We start from the raw sequence: 22,892 nt of genomic DNA on the forward strand, positions 1-22,892 counted from the left end.
GAGAGCAGAGTTGATGTTGGAGGAAGGGAAGCCTCTTTCTTTAAAAAAAGAAGACATCTCCTTCGTCCTGGAATGAAAAGCCTCATCCTGAGAGCAGATGCGGTGGAGATGGAGGAATTGCGAGAAGGGGATGGCATTTTTGCAAGAGACAGGGTGGGAAGAGGAATAGTCCAGGTAGCTGTGAGAGTCTGTAGGCTTATAGTAGACATCAGTAGATAAGCTGTCTCCAGAGATAGATACAGAAAGATCAAGAAAGGGGAGGGAGGTGTCGGAAATGAACCAGGTAAACTTGAGGGCAGGGTGAAAGTTGGAGGCAAAGTTAATGAAGTCAACAAGCTCAGCATGCGTGCAGGAAGCAGTGCCAATGCAGTCGTCGATATAGCGAAGGAAATGTGGGGGACAGATACCAGTATAGGTTTGGAACATGGATTGTTTCACAAAGCCAACAAAAAGGCAGGCATAGCTAGGACCCATACGGGTGCCCATGGCTACACCTTTAGTTTGGAGGAAGTGGGAGGAGCCAAAGGAGAAATTATTAAGAGTAAGGACTAATTCTGCTAGATGGAGGAGAGTGGTGGTAGAGGGGAACTGGTTAGGTCTGGAATTCAAAAAGAAGTGGAGAGCTTTGAGACCTTCCTGGTGGGGGATGGAGGTATATAGGGACTGGACATCCATGGTGAAAATAAAGCGCTGGGGGCTAGGGAACATAAAATCATTGAAAAAATTCAGAGCGTGAGAAGCGTCACGAACATAGGTGGGGAAGGATTGAACAAGGGGGGATAAAACAGTGTCGAGGTATGCAGAAATGAGTTTGGTGGGGCAGGAGCAAGCTGAGACAATAGGTTTACCTGGACAGGCAGGTTTGTAGATCTTGGGTAGGAGGTAGAAACGGCCCTTGTTCCATCCCTTCCCATTACTACCTCTCCGGCATTGTTCTCCAGTGGTTTGATATCCACTCTCACCTGTCTTTTACACTTCATGTATCTGAAGAAACTTTTGGTATTATCTTTAATACTAATGGTAAGCTTACCTACATATTCTATCTTTTCCAGTGAATTACATTTTTAGTTGCCTCTGTTGGTTTTTAAAAGCTTCCCAATCCTCTAACTTCCCAAACAACAGGAATTCTGCAGATGCTGGAAATTCAAGCAACACACATCAAAGTTGCTAGTGAACGCAGCAGGCCAGGCAGCATCTCTAGGAAGAGGTACTATACCTCTATAATTTTTGCTCTATTATGTGCCCCCTCTTTGGCTGTTATGTTGGCCTTGACTTCTCTTCTTTGCCACAGTTGTATCATCTTGCCTTCAGAATACTTCCTTTCTGGGAGGTATATATCTGTGCCTTCCGAATCATTCCAGCCATTGCTGCTCTGCTGTTATCTCTGCCAGTGTTCTTTTCCCAATCAGTTCTGGCCAATTACTCTCTCATGCCTCTGTAATTTCCTTTACTCCACTGTAATACTGATAAATCTGACTTTAGCTTTTTCTTCTCAAATTGCAGGTGAATTCTATCATACTATGATCACTGGTCCCCTAAGGGTTCTTTTACCTTCAGTTCACTAATCAAATCCAGTTCATTGCATAACCCCTCATCCAGAACAGCTGATCCACCAGTGGGCTCTACCATGAACTGCTCGAAAAACCTATCTTGGAAGCATTCCAGAAAATCCCCCTCTTGAGATTGAGCACCAACCTGATTTTCCCAAACAAGAGAAAATCTGCAGATGCTGGAAATCCGAGCAACACACACAAAATGCTGGAGGAACTCAGCAGGCCAGGCAGCATCTATGGAAAAGAATACAGTTGATGTTTCGGGCTGAATCTACTTGCATATGGAAATCCCCCATGACTATTGTAACATTGCCCTTTTGACATGCATTTCCTATCCCCTTTTGTAATTTGTAGACCACATCCTTACTACTGTTTGAGAGTCTGTATACAACTCTCATCAGGGTCATTTTACCCTTGCAGTTCCTTAGCTCTATCCACAATGATTCAACACCTTTTGACCCTATGTCACCTCTTTCCAATGATTTGACTTCATTTTTTAACCAACAGAGCAATGCCATCTCCTCTGCATTCCTGCCTGTCCTTTCAATACAATGTGTATCCTTGGACAATAAGCTCCCAGCTGTAATCTTCTCTCAGCCATGATGCCTACAACATCATACATACCAATCTGTAACTGCTACAAGTTCATCTGCCTTGTTCTGTATACTGCGTGCATTCAAATATAACATCTTTAGTCCTGTATTCATCATCCTTTTCAATTGTGTCTGTCTTTTCCATTGCAATTCATCCTGTTGACTGCAATTTTGCCCTATCATCAGCCTCCTCTCCTTTGTAGCAGTCTCACCACATTGTATCTGTCTATAAACCAACTGCCTCATTCTCACATTATCACTGCAGTTCCCATCCCCCACCAAATTAGTTTAAAATATACCCAAACAGCTGCAGCAAACCTGCCCACAAGGATATCGGTCCCCTTCAGGTTCAGGAATTTGTACAGGTCATTCCTTCCCCAGAAGAGATCCCAAAGATCCAGAAATCTGAACCCCTGGTATCTGCACCAGTCCCTCAGCCACACATTCATCTGCCAAATCTTCCTATTCTTACCCTCATTGATGCATGGCACAGGCAGCAATCCAGAGATTCCTACCCTGGAGGTCCTGCTTTTCAGTTTTCTACCGTGCTCCCTAAAATCTCTCTTCAGGACCTCCTCATCTTTCCTACCTATGACATTGATGCCAGTATGCAAGTTAGAGGACAGGACCTCCAGGATAGCAACTCAGGATCGCTACCAGTGCCACGTGCAGGCGGGTTTAGAAATAGTAAGATAGTGCAGATCAACACGTGGCTGAAGACATGGTGCAGGAGGGAGGGCTTCAGATTTATAGATAATTGGGCAGTTTTCCAGGGAAGGTGGGACCTGTTCCAGCGGGACGGTTTACATCTGAACTGGAGGGGGACAAATATTCTTGCAGGTAGGTTTGCTAGAGAGGCTCCGTTGGATTTAAACTAGATACAAGGGGGCAGGGGAACCAGAGTGTAGGAACAGATGTAGGGGAGAAGGAAGAAAAAGGAGATAGTAAAGTTGTTTGCACTGTTAGTGATAAACAGAGAGTAAGAGGTGGAAAATGTCTTAAATGCATTTATTTTAATGCTAGGAGCATTATAAGAAAGGTGGATGAGCTTTGAGCATGGATTGATACCTGGAAGTATGATGTTGTAGCTATTAGTGAAACATGGTTGCAGGAGGGGTGTGATTGGCAACTAAATACTCCTGGATTTCGTTGCTTCAGGTGTGATAGAATCGGAGGGACAAGAGGGAGAGGTGTTGCATTGCTTGTCAGAGAAAATATTACAGTGGTGCTCTGGCAGAATAGATTAGAGGGCTCGTCTAGGGAGGCTATTTGGGTGGAATTGAGGAATGGGAAAGATGTAGTAACAGTTATAGGGGTGTATTATAGACCACCAAATGGGGAGCGAGAATTGGAGGAGCAAATTTGTAAGGAGATAGCAGATATTAGTAGTAAGCACAAGGTTGTGATTGTGGGAGATTTTAATTTTCCACACATAGACTGCGAAGCCCATACTGTAAAAAGGCTGGATGGTTTGGAGTTTGTAAAATGTGTGCAGGATAGTTTTTTTGCAGCAATACATAGAGGTACCAACTAGAGAAGGGGCAATGTTGGATCTCCTGTTAGGGAATGAGATAGGTCAGGTGACGGAGGTATGTGTTGGGGAGCACTTCGGGTCCAGTGATCACAATGCCATTAGTTTCAATATAATTATGGAGAAGGATAGGTCTGGACCCAGGGTTGAGATTTTTGATTGGAGAAAGACTAACTTTAAGGAGATGCAAAAGGATTCAGAAGGAGTGGATTGGGACAATTTGTTTTATGGGAAGGATGTAGTAGAGAAATGGAGGTCATTTAAAGGTGAAATTTTAAGGGTACAGAATCTTTATGTTCCTGTTAGGTTGAAAGGAAAGGTTAAAAGTTTGAGGGAACCATGGTTTTTAAGGGATATTGGAAACTTGGTTTGGAAAAAGAGAGATATCTACAATAAGTATAGGCAGCATGGAGTAAATGAGGTGCTCGAGGAATATAAAGAATGTAAAAAGAATCTTAAGAAAGAAATTAGAAAAGCTAAAAGAAGATACGAGGTTGCTTTGGCAAGTAAGGTGAAAATAAATCCAAAGGGTTTCTACAGTTATATTAATAGCAAAAGGATAGTGAGGGATAAAATTGGTCCCTTAGAGAATCAGAGTGGACAGCTATGTGTGGAGCCAAAAGAGATGGGGGAGATTTTAAACAATTTCTTTTCTTCGGTATTCACTAAGGAGAAGGATATTGAATTGTGTAAGGTAAGAGAAACAGATAAGGAAGTTATGGAAACTATGATGATTAAAGAAGAGCAAGTACTGGCGCTTTTAAGGAATATAAAAATGGATAAGTCTCTGGGTCCTGACAGGATATTCCCTAGGACCTTGAGGGAAGTTAGTGTGGAAATAGCAGGGGCTCTGTCGGAAATATTTCAAATGTCATTAGAAACGGGGATGGTGCCGGAGGATTGGTGTGTTGCTCATGTGGTTCCATTGTTTAAAAAGGGTTCTAAGAGTAAACCTAGCAATTATCGGTCTGTAAGTTTGACGTCAGTGGTGGGTAAATTGATGGAAAGTATTCTTAGAGATGGTATATATAAGTACCTGGAAAGACAGGGTCTGATTAGGAACAGTCAACATGGATTTGTGCGTGGAAGGTCATGTTTGACAAATCTTATTGAATTTTTTGATGAGGTTACTAGGAAAGTTGATGAGGGTAAAGCAGTGGATGTTGTCTATATGGACTTCAGTAAGGCCTTTGACAAGGTTCCACACAGAAGGTTCAATCGTTAGGTATTAATATTGAAGTAGTAGAATGGATTCAGCAGTGGCTGGATGGGAGATGCCAGCGAGTAGTGGTGGATAACTGTTTGTCAGATTGGAGGCCGGTGACTAGTGGTGTGCCTCAGGGATCTGTACTGGGTCCAGTGTTGTTTGTCATATACATTAATGATGTGGATGATGGGGTGGTAAATTGGATTAGTAAGTATGCAGATGATACTAAGATAGGTGGAGTTGTGGATAATTATCCACAGCCTCCTCTACTGTAAAGATGAAGCCACACTCAGGTTGGAGGAACAACACCTTATATTCCGTCTGGGTAGCCTCCAAACTGATGGCATGAACATCGACTTCTCTAACTTCCGCTAGGCCCCACCTCCCCCTCGTACCCCATCTGTTACTTATTTTTATACACACATTCTTTCTCTTACTCTCCTTTTTCTCCCTCTGTCCCTCTGAATATACCCCTTGCCCATCCTCTGGGTCCCCCCCCCCCACCTCCTTGTCTTTCTTCCCGGACCTCCTGTCCCATGATCCTCTCGTATCCCTTTTGCCAATCACCTGTCCAGCTCTTGGCTCCATCCCTCCCCCTTCTGTCTTCTCCTATCATTTTGGATCTCCCCCTTCCCCTCCAACTTTCAAATCCCTTACTCACTCTTCCTTCAGTTAGTCCTGACGAAGGGTCTCGGCCTGAAACGCCTACTGCACCTCTTCCTAGAGATGCTGCCTGGCCTGCTGCGTTCACCAGCAACTTTTATGTGTGTTGCTTGAATTTCCAGCATCTGCAGAATTCCTGTTGTTTGTGGATAATGAAGTAGGTTTTCAAAGCTTGCAGAGAGATTTAGGCCAGTTAGAAGAGTGGGCCGAAAGATGGCAGATGGAGTGTAATGCTGATTGTCATGTAACTGGCAACAATGAATATAGAAATGAGTCAGGTTTTATAAACAAATAAATGTTTATTAAACTCTGCTCAAAATTAGTAAAAAGAAACAAACGAAAACCTTAACCGGAAGTAAACTGCTATGCGACCATTTAACAAACCGCCACTCAGTACTCGTTCTTAAAGCAGTAAATGTGAAAACAGTCTTAAAGTGGTAAATTCAAACACAGTTCTTAGAATGGTAAATTTGAAAGTCCAAGAGGTTTATACAGTCAATTGGGAGAGACCTTCCTGAAGTAAAGAATTCTTCGAAGACTCGACGTTACTGCCTATCCCAGCCGGAACCTGTCTTGTCCGCAGGACTCACGATGACGGAAATAAAACTGTTTAAAGGCACTGACCTTTTTCCTCCGTAGACTAGATACTGTACAACCTTATCTGCTGCTTTAGCACAGGTTATCTCATGCAGATTAACCTTACTTGAACGAATTCAATAATGGTCGATTCCCTCCAAAACCATCGAACAACTCCTTCAGGTTCCCGTCTTCACTCTCCAATATTACTGAAAAGATGCATCAACAAATCTGGCAAAATATAAACTATACTTTCTTTAACAAATATACTTTCTTTAACAAAATATAAACATTTCTCTAACATTTAATTTTTTGGAAAGTGAATATCTGTAAATCTAAAATTTGCTCTTTTCTATTGACACACTAATGCAGAAGACACAAAAAAATCTAAAACATATATCTGAAAAACCTAGGGTGCCGAAGACTTTTGCACAGTTATCTTATTTTGTGTTCTACAATGAATATCTGCAAGAAAGTGAGTCTCAGGGTGGTATTGATTTTGGGTAACAAGGAAATGGCAGAGGCATTGAATGGCTATTTTCAAAGGTTTCAAAGGTACATTTAATGTCAGAGAAATAGATACAATTTCCATCCTGAAATGCTTTTTCTTCGCAACCATCCACAAAAACAGAGAAGTGCCCCAAAGAATGGACGACAGTTAAATGTTAGAGTCCCAAAGTACCCCCCAAGCTCCCCTCCCTCTCGCGTGTAAGTGGCAGCAAAAAACAATCCCCCCCCTCCCCTCACCAGCAAAAAGAAGCATCGGCACCCACCACTGAACACTCAAGCGTGCAGCAAAGCAACAGCAAAGACACAGACTTGCTGTACCATGAAGACTAATCGTTCACTTGGTATTTGACATACCACAGGCTCTCTCTCACCCTAATAATGTCGGTCTTCATGGTGCAGGACATGTTTAACATGCCAAAGAGGAGATGTTATGGATGCAATGGGAGGTGAGGACCTCGATACAGTAACTATCACTGAAGAGGTAGTGCTGAGCAAACTTGTAAGACTGAAGATAGACAAATCCCCTGGTCCTGATGGAATGTAACCTAGGGTACTGAAAGAAATGGCAGAAGTTATAGTTGAAGCTTTGGTTATAATTTATGAAAACTCTGTGGACTCTGGATAGGTCCCGGCAGATTGGAATGCGGTGAAAATTATAGACCAGTTAGTTGGGAAAATGCTTGAAGCTGTCATTAAAGAAGAAATAGCGAGGCATCTGGAAAGTAATGGATCCATCGGGCAAATGCAGCATGGATTCGGCAAAGGCAGGTCCTGTTTGACAAACTTACTGGAGTTCTTTGGGGATATAACGAGCGCAGTGGATAGAGGGGAACAGATGGGCATTATTTACTTGTATTTCCAGAAGGCATTTGATAAGGTGCCACATAAAAGACTTATCTATAAGATAAGGATGCATAGAGTTGGGGGTGATGTATTGGCATGGAGAGAAGATTGGTTAACCAACAGAAAGCAGAGAGTTGGAATTCATAGGTGTTTGGCAATCAGTGGTAAGCGGTATGCCGCAGGGGTCAGTGCTGGGCCTGCAACTTTCCACGATATACTGTACATTAATGATCTGGAAGAGGGGACCGAGGGTAGTGTATCTATGTTTGCTGATGATACTAAATTGAGTGGAAAAACAAATTGTGCAGAAGATACAGAGAGTCTGTAGAGAGATATAGATAGGATAAGTGAGTGGGCAAGGGTCTGGCAGATGGAGTACAATGTTGGTAAATGCAAGCTGATACACTTTGAATGGAAAAATGAGAGAGCATATTATTGTTTAAATGGTAAAAAAATTAGCATGCTGCTGTGCAGAGGGACTTGGGAGTGCTTGTGCATGAATCATAAAAGGTTGGTTTGCAGGTTTTTAGGATGGAGATAAGGAGGAACTGCTTTCCCCAAAGAGTGGTGAATCTGTGGAATTCTCTGCCCAATGAAGCAGTGGAGGCTCCCTCAGTAAATATATTTAAGACAAGGTTGGATAGATTTTTGTATAGTAGGGGAATAAAGGATTATGGGGAAAAGGCAGGTTGGTGGAGATCAGTCTATGGCCAGATCAGCCATGATCTTATTGAATTGTGGAGCAGGTTCGATGTGCTGCATGGCCTCCTCCTGCTCTTATTTCTTATGTTCTTATGATGGTAGTATATGTGCTTTGATGATAAATTTACTTTGAAGGCGTCCAGTCAGCAGGTGAAACATAAAAGTCGGTTTACTCCGCAAAATTGGGTTGTGTTAAAATTATTTTCCACACTAATCGCTAAAATTCCTCCTGCAGTTGGGGAGGAGGTGAAGGAGCCTGAAAAGCCACATTCAACGGTTTAGAAACAGTTTCTTCCCTTCCCCCCGCCATCAGATTTCTGAGAGTCCTCTGCTTCGGTATTCCTTTTTTTGTACTATTTATTTATTTTGTCATTTATAGTAATTTTATGCCTCCCACTGTACCGCTGCCACAAAAACAACAACAAAAAATAAACTTGATTCTAATAAACTCCTAAAGATAGGCAATAACCAATTCTTATTATACAATGCTTGCAGTGCAACACGCTGTCAAGGAGGCGGAGTGAGAGCCAGTGAAAACTAGGATTAGATCTGCAAAAGCACTTTCGATAATTAATGCACAAGCATGCAAATTATAATGGAAGTAATACGCATTACAAAATACCGGAGAATGTAACATAGTCCAGTTTTTGCATCAAAACATTGTACAATACAGTATCCCCTTTTATTTCTTTTGCGGAAGTGCTGAAAGCTCGCGATAGCTTTAGTTTCAGTTGGAGCGGCGCGGTGTACATTCCGGTTTTTTCCGCTCTCGGTTTAGTCGGATCGACAGAGAGGGAAACACACAGCGGTGTTCAGGATATTCCAGCGGCAGAAGGTGAGAGAGAACGCCCGCTGCTTTCTACAGTTGCATTGTAGTGAAGTTTTTCGGGCGACGCATTGTAGTGAGAGGGTATAGAGGGCAACAGGGTGGAAGGCGTGCGCGGGGGAGTAAGCCGAAGCTATTCAGTCACATACCTGCTCCCCGACTTGCTTCCGCCCGCCAGTCCGTCCTCCCCCACTGCGTTGCACCGTTGTTGTCTCAAATTCTCTGTGATTGCAGACTAACCTACAACGTGGAGGTTTCACTCGCTGTAAACTGGGGTTTTTGTACATTGTCCTCACCCTTTATCCCTCGACCGTCAAAGTCGTTTCTTTGAGTCATCCAGCTGCTCAAGGTAATATCAGTAGTTTAAGGAATAAGTGGAGTTCTGATTGTAGTGTGGCAGGAGATTCCCTTTTTCTTCAACCCAAATCTTAGCGTATCTTTTTTTTAAATTTTCTGCGATTTGCTTGGGAACTTGAATCATATGATTAAATCGTCACTGTGTGTGTGTGTGTGTTCGTTCTGCTCCTTTGACTATATCACAACACAAGACACTTGAAAACATAATTGTGCATTTGTGAGAAAGATGTGGTGTTTAACTAACGTATTGGAGTTATTGCGGTATATTTTTCAGTGTTAATAAGGAGGTTCCAGTTAATGTGTATTTGGATTTTCAGAAGGTTTTCAATGACATTAACAAGGTGAACAGGATTGGAGACTGGCGGAATCTACTCCTGTGCATTGAGGGTTGTTTCACAGAAAACAAAGTAGAAGAATAATTGGTTCCTAGGTTGTTTGCTAGTCTTTGTTTATGTATAGTTTTTTAAATATAAATTCTATTGTATTTCTTTTTCTGTAAGTGTTTGCAAGAAAATGAACCTCAAGATAGTATGTGGTAACAAACAGTGCTGTGCAAAAGTCTTAGGCATATGGCTAGGGTGCCTATGACATTTGCACAGTACTGTAGTAATTTAATGTATTGTACTATACTGCTGCTGGGAAAAAAACATTTCATGAGTGATGATATACCTGGTTCTATTGTGGGTCTCTGTTGTGGACTGAGAATGGGAAGGGGCCAAGGAGAGGGGAATGGTGGTTGGGGAGAGGGGAGGGAGTGGGAAGCACCAGAGAGACATTCCGTAATGATCAATTAAATGACCTGGTGTTTCAGGGCTGGGTATGTTTGCCACCCAGCTTTGCCACCAGTCCCATTTCCCTCATGGGGTGCTCCACTTTCACCAAAGGATGTTGGGAAAGTTTCTTCCAGAGTTACAAACATGCTGTCTGCTCCACATTGACAATTCAGTACTGTGCAAAAGTCTTAGCGTGTGCATTCGTTTTTTTTTCTCTCATATATAATGTGTGTTTATATATAGTGCTATAAAAAAGTATTCACTCCTCTTGGAAGTTTCCATGTTTTATTGTCTCGGAACATTGAATCACAGTGAATGTAATTTGGCTTTTTTTGACACTGAACAGGAAAAGACTTTTGTGTCAAAGTGAAAACAGATCTCTACAAAGATCTAAATTAATTACAAATATAAAACAAGGTAATTGCATAAATATTCACTCCCTTCAAGTCAGTATTTAGTAGATGCATCTTTGGCAGCCTTGAGTATGTGTGGATAGGTCTCTAATTTTTCCAGACTATGTAATTTTTCCCCATTCTTTACAAAACTGCTCAAGCTCTGTTAGATTGCATGGAGATCATGAGTGAACAGCCCTTTTTAAGTCCAGCCACAAATTCTTAATTGGATTGAGGTCTGGACTTTGACTTGGTCATTCCAAGACATTAACTTTGTTGTTTTTAAGCCATTCCTTTGTAGCTTTGGCTTTATGCTTGGGGTCATTCTGTTGCTGGAAAACAAATCTTCTCCCGAGTCGCAGTTCTTTTGCAGAGTACATCAGGTTTTCCTCCAGGATTTCCCTGTATTTTGCTGCATTCATTTTACCCTCTACCTCACAAGTCTTCCAGGCCCTGCTGCAGTGAAGCATCCCCACAGCATGATGCATGGACCACCATGTTTCATGATGTGTTTTTGATGATGTGCAGTGTTTAGTCTGATGGCCAAAAAACTCAATTTAGGTTTCATCAGATCATGGAACCTTCTTCCAGCTCTCAGAGTCTCCCACATGCCTTCTGGCAAACTAACCGAGATTTCATGTGAGGTTTTTTTTCCCAACAGTGGCTTTCTCTTTGCCACTCTCCCATAAAGCACCCGGGCAACAGTTGTATGTGCAATCTCTCCCATCTCAGCCACTGAAGCTTGTAACTCCTCCAGAGTTGTCATATGTCTCTTGGTGGTCTCCCTCGCTAGACCCCTTCTTGCACGGTCACTCAGTTTTTGAGGACGGTCTGCTCTAGGCAGATTTACGGCTGTGCCATATTCTTTCCACTTCTTGATGATTGACTTAACTGTGCTTCAAGGGATATTCGGTGACTTGGAAATTTTCTTGTATCTGTCTCCCGACTTGTGCTTTTCAATAACCTTTTCGCAGAATTGCTTGGAGTGTTCTTTTGTCTTCGTGGTGTAGTTTTTGCCAGGATACTGACTCATCTGCAGTTGGTTCTTCCAGATACAGGTGTATTTTGCTACAATCAACTGAAACACTGTGACTGCACACAAAGGATTTCCATTTAACTAATTATATGACTTCTAAAACCAAATGGCTTCACCAGTGATGATTTGGTTAGTCATATTAAAGGGGTGTGTGAATACTTAAGCAATCAATTATTTTGTGTTTTATGTTTGTAATTAATTTAGATCACTTTTTAGTGATCTGACAGGAAAGACTTTTTTTTGGTTGATCAGTGTCAAAAAAGCCAAATTAAATCCACTGTGATTCAATGTTGTAAAACAATAAAACATGAAAACTTCCAAGGGGGTGAAAAATAAATAAATGAATAAAATATATATTTTTTCTTTGGCCTTTGTCTTATTTGATACCTCAGAGATCGGTGTTGGGCCAGAATTATTTGCAATTGGTATCAAAGGCTGGTCTGAGTGGATGAAGTGTGCGTTTAATCAAGGACACGACCCACCCAGCTAACACACTTTTCGTCCTTCTTCCCTCTGGGAGAAGGCTGAGGAGCTTGAAGACTCGTATGGGAACAGCTTCTTTCCAACTGTGAATGGATCCTGACCCGGATCTGGGCCGTACCCTCCAAATATCCGGACCTGCCTCTCGGTTTTTTTTGCACTACCTTACTTTCCCTTTTCTATTTTCTGTGCATGATTTATAATTTAAATTTTTAATATTTACTATCGATTTGTACTCCAGGGAGTGCGAAGCGCAGAATCAAATATCGCTGTGATGATTGTACGCTCTAGTATCAATTGTTTGGCAACAATAAGGTATAAAGATTTAAGTGGGAATGTGAATAGTGATATTTTGAAAGGCTGAGTGAGGGGTGATCATGTGAGGTTATCCATTTGACTTGAATAAAAAAACAAATGGTGACCGGTTTTAAATGTGAGAGATTGGGTCATAGAGCACTAAGGCACCAGAGACAGGCCTTTTGGTCCATCTAGTCTGTGCTGAGCTGTTGTTCTGCCAAGACCTATTGACTCACACTTACCATAGCCCTCCAAGCCCCTCTTACCCTGGTATCCATCCAGATTTCTCTTAAATGGTGCCATTTAGTTGATGTTCAAGAATAACTGGGTGTGCTACTGCACAAGCCACTAAAAGCCAACATGTGCAAGTAGCAGGCTGTTAGGAAAGCAAATGGTCTTCACTGTTAGGGGATCTGAGGACATAGGTATAGAGGGCCATGTTCCAGGCGCAGGTCGATGGGACTAGGCACAGTAATAGTTTGGCATGGACTAGATGGACCTAAGGGCTTGTTTCTGTGCTGTAGTGTTCTTGACTCTGTGGCTCTATTTCATAAGGAAAGTTTGTATAAGTTAGGACTTTATTCCCTGGAGTGTAGGAGAATGAGGGGAGATTTGATAGAGATATATAGAATTCTGAGGAGTACAGATGGTGTAAGTGCAGGATTTTTCCACTGAGGTTAGATGAGGCCAGAACTAGAGGTCATGGGTTAAGGGTGAAAGGTGAAATGTTTAAGGGGAACATGAGGGGGAGCTTTTTCACTCAGAGGGTGGACAGATTGTGGAACAAGCTGCCAGCACAAGTGATGGAAATTTCAACATTTAAGAGAAATTTGGATAGGTACATATTTGGTAGCAGGTCGATGGGAATAGGCAGATTAATGGTTCGGCATGTATTAGATGAGTTCAAGGATCTGTTTTTATGCTATAGTGTTCTATTGCTCTATTACATTTCTTTGTGCAGAGGTGGTGATTCTTTGGAGTCTTCCATCTGTGAGGGTAGTGGAGGCTCGGTCAATGATTTCATTCCAAATTATGATTGATAGATGTTTGGATGTTGGGAAAATCAAGGGATATGGGATTAATGCAGGAAAATGGTATTGTGGAAGGTCTTGTTGAATGACAGTACGGGCTCGGGGGTCCCTGCTCCTCGTACTTTTGTTTCTTTACAATTTACAGCCTGCAAATCCGGAGCAAGGACTTCAGTTGGGAAATGTTGTTGTTGTCGGGTTTTGTTTTGTTTTGTTGTTATTGCCGTTGCTGCTTGTGTTGTTCTGTGGAATATCATAGGCTCTGAAATGTGTGGTGACGCTCGCAAACAATGTTTTTCACTCTATGTTTCAATGTACATCTGATAAATAGATCTGAATTTGGATGATGCTGACTTAGCTTGGTCACTGGAAGACTTGGCACTGGGAAGGATTGGTAATTCAGAACATGGTGACATTTCTACAATAAATTTGGTGGATGGCTCCTTATGGTCCTAAATGTGCCACCCTCCCATTGCCTTTCCTTGACTGAGCACATGGATGTGAATAATAATAATATTTATGGAGAACTTTTCATACAGGCAGTGTAGTTGAAAGTGCCTTACAATGGGATAAAGTATAAACACAGAAATAAAATAAAAACATGAAAATAAAAGACCAAGTTGTTAGTTAGAAGCAAGGTTAAATAAGTAGGTTTTGAGCTGGCGTTTAAAAGTGTGCGGGTGCATGGAAGTGCGTGTGTGTATACCGGTGCACAAAATTTTGTGTATTTTTGTATGCACAGGCGCGTGAAAGTGTGTATATGCATGGGTGTGCGAAAGTGTGTATTGGTGTGCGCGTGCGCGATTGAAAGGATGTGTGTGAGAGAGTGTGTCTGTGTTAAGGGAGCCTTTTCTGGTTGGTTGCTGGTGACTAATGGTGTTCTGCAGGGATCTGTTTTGGGACCGATTCTTTTTGCGTTGTATGCAATAATTTGGATGTTGGAATTGATGGCTTTGGGAGTCCTTGTGTAGGATTCCCTAGAGGTTAATTTGCAGGTTGAGTCTGTGGTGAGGAAAGCAAATGCAATGTTAGCATTAATTTCACAAGGACTAGAATATAAAAACAAGGATGTAATGTTGAGACTTTATAAAGCACTGGAGAGGCCTTATGTGCAGTTTTAGGCCCCGTGTGTAAGAAAGGATGTGCTGAAACTGGAGAGGGTTCAAAGGAGGTTCACAAAAGTGATTCCAGGATTGAACGGCTTGTCATATGAGCGGTGTTTGATGGCTCTGGGCGTGTATTCACTGGAATTCAGAAGAATGAGGGGTGACCTCATCGAAACCCATCAAATAGTGAAAGGCCTTGATAGAGTGGATGTAGAGAGGATGTTTCCTATGGTGGGAGAGTCTGAGACCAGAGGACACAGCCTCAGAATAGAGGGGGCGTCCTTTTAGAATGGAGATGAGGAGGAATTTATTTAGCCAGAGAGTGGTGAATCTGTCGAATTCTTTGCCTCAGGCAGCTGTGGAGGCTGAATCTTTATGTATATTTAAGGCAGAGGCTGATAGATTCTTGAGTAGTCAGGCCATGAAGGGATACGGGGAGAAGGCAGGAGACTGGGGCTGAGAGGAAAATTAGATCAGCCATGATGAAGTTGCAGAGCAGACTTGATGGGCCAAATGGCCTGATTCTGCTCCTATAATCTTATGGTCTTGTCTACACATGCACATCTACACGCGCGCGCACACACGCACCTGTGTGCGTGCATGCTCACTTTCACATGCGTGTCCATGTGCACCTTCGCACGCATTTATGTGTACACGTATACACATTTACGTGTGTGCATATGCATGCTTTCACAGACATGTACACAATACTTTCACATGCATATATAGACAATTTCACTTGTGTACACACTTTTGCGCGCACACTATGATCACTGAGGATGACTGAGTCATTCCAACTTTCACTGGAGATGCTGTTGTGCTTTTCTTTGCCACAAAGCAGGTGTGTACAGTCCAGGTGAGATCTTCAGTGATGTGTATACCGAGGAACTTGAAACTACTCACTCTCTCAGCTGCAGACCCCTTGATATAGATCAAGGTGAGCCTGTCTCCATTCCTCCTGTAATCCACAATCAGCTCTTTTGTCTTTTGGACATTCAGGAAGAGGTTGTTATCTTGGCACCACTGTGTCAGGGTGTTAACTTCTCCTTTGTAGGCTGTCTCATTACCACTAGAAATAAGGCTGATCAGTGTCGTGTCATCTGTGAATTTGATCAGATTGGAGCTGTGTGTGGCAGGACGGTTGTGGGTGTAAAGGGAGCAGAGGAGGGGACTCAGGACACAACCTGGGGACACCTGTGTTGAGGGTCAGAGGTGACCACCTGTCGGCGATCCGATAGGAAGTCTAGGATCCAGCTGCCCAAGGTGGGGTCAAGGCAGAGGTCTCTGAGCTCCTTGCCAAGCCTGGAAGGAATTATGTTGTTGAATGCCGAATTGTAATCCAAGGCAGCATTCTCACATAAGCGACCTTCTATAGTATTGCTATAGATAACAAATTCTTATGCTGCTGGGCACGTGGCCAAGTGCTTAAGGTATTGGACTAGCGACCTGAAGGTCGTGAGTTCGAGCCCCAGCTGAGGCAGCGTGTTGTGTCCTTGAGCAAGGCACTTAATCACACATTGCTCTGCGATGACACCGGTGACAAGCTGTATCGGCCCTAGTGCCCTTCCCTTGGACAACATTGGTGTCGTGGAGAGGGGAGACTTGCAGCATGGGCAACTGCCGGTCTTCCATACAACCTTGCCCAGGCCTGCGCCCTGGAGAGTGAAGACTTTCCAGGCGCAGATCCATGGTCTCGCAAGACTAGCAGATGCCTTTAATTTAATTTAATGCTGCCGGACGTTTTGTTTATAGTGGAGATTTGGTTGCTACAGGGAGTGGACATGAAGGCATGAAATTATTTTTTAATCTAATGAATTAACTTTTGAAAAACTTTACTTGCAGAAAACAATGGCCATGAAGTCTTCAATATCAGTTGGTAAGTCTTAGTTTAAATTCAATGTTTACTTCAAACATAAAATTTTGTTGACTCCTCTGCTGAAGCAGCTTTTAGAACTTCAAGTTCAAGTTTATTGTCATCCAGCTGTGTGTGTGTGTGTGTAACCAAAGGAAACAATGTTCCTCCAGACCGCAGTGCACCCACAGAACATGTATCACACACAGCAATAAACCAAAACATTACCACAATTAAGTTAATAAAATACAATTCAAAATGGATGTGAAGTGCACAACACAGGTAAACAGCTCAGTGTCCCAGTGACAAGACCTCAGTGGTGGTAGGGTATTCATCAGGTTCACAGCCTGGGGAAGAAGCTGTTACCCAGTCTGCTCACACTCAACACAAAATAATATTGCCACAAGTAAATTACCAAATAATAAAGTATATTCTCTTAAATTTTAATCTGTAACCCCCCCCATAAACATCTATATGATACCTCTCCCAGCATTGATCCTTAATGTTTTGGCATGAGATGAGACCTAGGCCTGTTTGCTGTGTATGGTTCAATTTTGATAGAATTCCAGCAAAATTTATAGACAATTTGTACTAGGAACAAAAGAAACAGGAGCAGGAGTTAATCCTATTTCACTCGTCGTCAAGATTATGGATGATTTCCTAGGCAACACACACAAAATGCTGGAGGGATTCAGCAGGTCAGGCAGCATCAATGGAGGGGAATAAACAGCTGACGTTTTGGACTGAGAAGCTTTTGTGCATGCACGATCATTTGCTCAAGATCGGTTGATTCTGGATAACTGCTCACCCTTCTCCTCATCTGCCCATCACCAACCTGCCTGTGCATCCCCTCCTCTCCTTTCTCCTATGACTCACTCTCCTCGCCTATCAGATTGTTTCTTCAGCCCTTTTCTGCTTCCACCTATCCCCTCCCAGCTTCTGAGATCATCCCCCCTCACCCATCCTCCCACCTTCCCCTCTCACCTAGTCTCGGCTATCACCTGCCAGCGTGTACTTCTTCCCTTCCCCCACCTTTTTATTCTGGCTTTCCCCTCCTTCCTTTCCAGTCCTGATGAAGGGTCTTGGCCCAAAACAACAACTCTTTATTTACCTCCATAGATGCTGCCTGACCTGTTGAGTTCCTCCAGCATTTTATGTGGGTTGCTCTGGATTTCCAGCATCTGCAGAAAGATCAAATTTCAAAGTAAAATTTATTATCAGAGTACATACATGTCCCCACATACAACTCTGAGATTCTTTTTCTGTGGGCACACTTAGCAAATCTATCGAACAGTAACTGTAAACGGGATCTGTAAACTAAAAACATCAGGAACTGTGAACTGTAAACAAACTCTGCAAATGCAGATAATAAATAAATAAAAATAAATAACAAGATAAAAGAGTCCTTAAATGAGTGTAGCTATCCCCTTTTATTCAAGAGTCTGATGGCTGAGGGGTAGTAACTGTTCTTGCACCTGGTGATGTGAGTCCTGAGGCACCTGTACCTTTTACCTGATGGCAGCAGCGAGAAAAGTGTATGGCCTGGGTGGTGAGGATCTTTGATGATGGATCAACACACAAAGTGCTGGAGGAACTTAGTTGGCCTGGCATCATCTATGGAAACCCTTTGGCAGGACTGGAGAAAAAAGCTGAGGAGTAGATTTAAAAGGTGGTGGGAGGGAAGAGAGAAACACCAGGTGATGGGTGAAACCTGGAGGGTGAGAGATGAAGTAATGAGCTGGGAAGTTGATTGGTGAGATAAGGTGAGAGAGGGAAATGGAGAAAGTGAGGGGGGAGGGTGGTTGGGGGGCATTACCAGAAGTTCAAGAAATGGATGTTCATGCCATCAGGTGGAGGCTACCCAAACAGAATACAGGTGTTGTTCCTCCAACCTGAGTGTGGCCTTATCACGACAGTGGAGGAGGCCATGGATGGACATGTGGGAAGTGGAATTAAAATGGGTGGCCACTAGGAGATCCCGCTTGTTCCGGCGGATGGAGCATAGATGCTCAGCGAAGTGGTCTCCCAATCTACGTCAGGTCTAATCGATGTACAGGAGGCCACACTGGGAGCACCGAACACAGTAAATGACTCCAGCAGTCTCACAATTGCAGTGTCACCTCACCTGGAAGGGCTGTTTAGGACCCTGGATGGTTGTGAGGAAGGAGGTGTAGGGGCAGGTGAAGCACTTGTTCCTCTTGCGAGGGTAAGTACCAGGAGGGAGATCAGTGGGGAGGGACAAATGGACAAGGGAGTCGTGTAGGGAGCGATCCCTGTGGAAAGCAGAAAGTGGGGCGATGAGTGCTTGGTGGTGGGATCCCGTTGGAAGTGGCGGAGGTTCGGAGAGTTGTGTGCTGGACACAGAGTGGTTGGTGAGGACAAGAGGAACCCTATCCCTGGTAACATATGTGAAATGGAAGAGATGCGGTCGAGGGCAACGTTGATGATGGAGGAAGGGAAGCCCCTTTCTCTGAAAAAGGATGACATCTCCATCATTCCAGAATGAAAAGCCTCATCCTGAGAGCAGATGCAGTGGAGATGGAGGAATTGAAAGAAGGGGATGACGTTTTTACAAGTAACAGGGTGGGAAGAAGAATAGTCCAGGTAGCTGTGAGAGTCACTGGGTTTATAGTAGACATCAGTCGATAAGCTGTCTCCAGAGATTGAGACAGAAAGATCGAGAAAGGGGAGGGAGGTGTAGGAAATGGACCAGGTGAATTTGAGGGCCGGGTGGAAGCTGGAGGCAAAGTGGATGAAGTCGATGAGTTCAGCACAGGTGCAGGAAGCAGCACCAACACAGTCGTCGATGTAGCGTAGGAAAAGTGCGGGACAGTCACCAGTGTAGGCTTGGAACGTAGACTGTTCACGTAGCCGACAAACAGGCAGGCATAGCTCGGACCCATGTGAGTGCCACGGCTACCCCTATTATTTCTGTGCTGTAGTTTCTATGGTTTATGGTTTGAAGGAAGTGGGAAGGGCCAAAGCAGAAATTATTGAGAGTGAGGACAAGTTTCACGAGGCAGAGGAGAGTGCTGGAAGAGGGAAACTGGTTAGTTCTGGTGTCCAGAAAAGAACAGAGAGCTTTGAGGCCTTCCTGGTGGGGGATGGAGGTGTATAGGGACTGGACGTCCATAGTGAAAATAAGATGATGGGGGCCGGGGAACTTGAAATCCTTGAAAAGATCAAAAGTGTGTGAGGTGTCATGGATGTAGGTAGGAACTAGGGGGATAAAACAAAGTCAAGGTATACAGATATGAGTTCAGTGGGGCAGGAACAAGCTGAAACAATGGGTCTACCTGGACAAACGGGTTTGTGGATCTTGGGTAGGAGGTAGAAACGGGAGGTGCGGGGTGTGGGAACTATGAGGTTGGTAACAGTGGATGGGAGATCCCCCAGATGATGGAAGCTGCTTTTCTATGGCAGTGTTTCATGTAGATGTGCTCAATGGTTCGGAGGGTTTTACCCGTGATGTACTGAGCCAAATCCACTGCCTTTTGTAGGATTTTCCACTCAAATGTTTTCATACCAGGCTGTAATGCAGCCAGTCAGCACACTTTACACTACACATCTGCTGAAGTTTGCCAGGGTTTTTGGTGAGATGCTGAACTTCTGCAGACTCCTGAGGAAGTAGAGGTGCTGTCGTGCTTTCTTTGCAATTATAGCTATATGAAGGGTCTAGGACAGATCCTCTGATAGTGACACCCAGGAATTTAAAGTTACTGACCCTCTGCATCTCTGATCCTCCAATGATTACTAGCTCACAGATTTCTGGTTTCCCTCTCCTGGAGTCTACAATTAGAAGCTCTTGTGTTTCCTGTGCTTCCGTGATGTTATTATTCACTCAGAGGTGGGTGAATTGTACAGTCTCCGCCTGAAAGGATCTGCAGTTTCAGTTTCAAACTGAGATTGATGGGTTTCTGGACATTAAAGGCATCAAGGCATTGTGTTGAGCTGATCTTGTTGGATGACAGAGCAGGACTGCAGAGTCTTTTGCATTTATTTGTCATGCCCTTCTATTCCACAATTCACTCTAATGTGCTGCCTCCAGTCCCCTGAATACTGATACTATCAAACAGCTTCTTATGTGCCTCTTTTATAAAACATTGGACTTTTTCCGGCCCATTGAGCCCACGTTGCCCAATTACACCCATGTGACCAATGAACCTACTAACCCATATGTCTTTAGAATGTGGGAGGAAACCGGAGCACCCAGAGGAAACCTACATGGTCATGGGGAGAATGTACAAACTCCTTACAGACAACAGTGGGAATTGAACCTGGGCCGCTGGCACTGTAATAGCTAACTGCCACAGTACCTTGCCACCCAAAACCGGATTGATTTCTTTCCTCCAAAACTAGATTGATTTTTGGGAAATTAAATTTGACCTACATCTAATTCTTATTAGGAATCTACTCTGTCAATACTGCTTAATATGTCCCATCACTGAAATGTTCCCACAATCAATGGACTCACTTTCAAGAACTCTTCATCTAATTTTCTCGATATTTATTGCTTATTTATTTATTATTATTGATTCTTCTTCATGCACTTGCATGGTTTGTTGTCTTCTGTGCTCTGGTTGAACACCCTAGTTGGGTGGTCTTTCATTGATTCGGTTACAGTTATTATTCAATAGATTTATTGAGTATGCCCACAATAAATTGAACCTTGGGGTTGTATATGGTTGCATACTGTATATGTACTTTGATAATAAAATTTTACTCTAAAAGGTAAGCAAAGGAGTTTAAAGATTTGTCACATGTACATCAAAACTTAAAATTAAATACTTTGCTTGTGTCAACAACTAACACAGTCCGAGAATTTTCTGGGGCAGTCGGCAAGTGTTGCCACGCTTGCAGCGCCAACATAGCATGCCCACAACTCACTAACACTAACTGGTACGGTGGGAGGAAACTGGAGTGCCTGGAGGAAACCCACACAGTCGCAGGAAGAATATACACACTCCTTACAGGCGGCTGTGGGAATTGAATCGGATCAACGGCGCTGTGAAGCGTTACTCTACCTGCTATGCTACTGTGCTGACCCTTTTTCCCCAGTGCCCAGTTTTATCCTTCTGTTGACATTACCAAACAGAGCATCCCTCTCAGAGGGAGCTAAAAGAGAAGTATTTGAATAATGTTCAAACAATGTTAGATAGATTCATGAGCAAAACCAACCTGCTGAAGGATATCAACAGGGCAGGCAGCATCTCTGAAGATGGTCAACGTTTCAGATTGAGATCCTGCATCAGGATTGATAGATATGATGAACAAAGGTATGAAGGGTTGCCATGGTTGGGCAGGAATGCGGAATTGAGATTACAGTCATTGCCATCACTACCATCATTCCACATTACAATTGGTTGTGACCGTATTGAAGTCAAGGCTCGATGGGCCATGTGGCTTACTCTTGCTATTAATTGATATCTTGCTTGTCTGAATGTCAAATTGCTGCTTATGGGAATTTGCTGTGCAAAAAATAAGTGCTGCCTTGGCTACAGTACAACAGCAACTACACTTTGGTTCTAAGAACCTTTGAGATGTTAGAACATAGAACATTACACTCAAGTACAGGCCCTTCGGCCCACAATGTTTTGCCAACCTTTTAACTTACTCTTAAGATCAATTTAACACTTCCCTCCTATTTTTCTATCATCCATGTGCCTATTTAAGAATTTATGAAATGTTCCTAATGTATCTGCCTCTACCACCACCCCTGGCAGGGTGGTCCATGCACTTAGTGCACTCTGTGTATGAAAAAACAAACAAACAAACATACAAACCAACCAACTTCTTACACCTCCTCCCCTATACTTTCCTCCAATCACCTTTAAGTTTTGCCCCCTTGTATTAGTAATTTCTGCTCTGGAAAATGTCTCTGGCTGTACATTCGATTTATCCCTCTTGTCATCTTGTACAATTCAGTCAAGTCACTTCTCATCCTCCTTTGCTTCAAAGAGAAAAACCCAAGCTCGTGCAACCTATCCTCATAAGACATGCTCTCTAATCCGGGCAGCATCAGGAAAGCAATGTATATGGCAAGACTGTGTAATCTAAGTTATCTGATAGCAAAGACTGAAGTTAATGTGTTTTGCATTCTGTTCATCTTTGATGCTTCTCTTCCCTTTCTTGACCTTTTCAGGAGAGATGGCTTTTGACTGGTGCAGGATGCCCTCGGAATGTTACCTGCGGCACTGCCACCTTGCCTTTATACACGTGTTTGATGAGCTGCTCTTCAGACAACAGCACGAGCCAACACGTTACCTCAGGTGGGCCCAGGAAGGACTGCTGCTCAGTCAGAAAGTGTAAGTTTATTTAAACAATTGACACAGCACGTCTGTGTGAACAACAGCTCAAACTCTGTGGAGGTGAAAGGAGATTGAATCAATCCCACATGGTCATAGAGTACTACCCCATAGGCACAGTCTCTGTGGCCCATTGAGTCCATGCTAATCTGTTATTTCTCCTAATCCCATCTATACACACCTGGATCATATCTCACCCATCAACTATTATGGGTCATTTTCTGAAGAGCTACTGACACTCATTTTGGAGTGTAGTTTCACC

The 22,892-nt window shown here is 43.2% G+C and overlaps 1 protein-coding gene across 5 annotated transcripts in view; it reads left to right on the forward strand.

Moving 5' to 3' along the window:
- The first annotated feature begins 8,902 nt into the window (after positions 1-8,902).
- LOC140212721 (E3 ubiquitin-protein ligase DZIP3-like) overlaps positions 8,903-22,892 on the forward strand; it is a 187,596-nt gene continuing 173,606 nt past the window's right edge. For 2 of the 5 annotated variants that reach the window (XM_072283827.1, XM_072283828.1), the window contains exons 1-4: positions 8,903-9,013; positions 9,239-9,353; positions 16,316-16,349; positions 22,468-22,630. In XM_072283827.1, coding sequence (XP_072139928.1) covers positions 16,322-16,349; positions 22,468-22,630 — 191 coding nt within the window. In that variant the 5' untranslated portion in view covers positions 8,903-9,013; positions 9,239-9,353; positions 16,316-16,321. The remainder of the gene's footprint in view (positions 9,014-9,238; positions 9,354-16,315; positions 16,350-22,467; positions 22,631-22,892) is intronic. The other 3 variants (XM_072283823.1, XM_072283826.1, XM_072283825.1) reach the window with 2 other exon arrangements.

Source organism: Mobula birostris, chromosome 20 (genome assembly GCF_030028105.1).
Source record: "Mobula birostris isolate sMobBir1 chromosome 20, sMobBir1.hap1, whole genome shotgun sequence".
NCBI lineage: Eukaryota > Metazoa > Chordata > Chondrichthyes > Myliobatiformes > Myliobatidae > Mobula > Mobula birostris.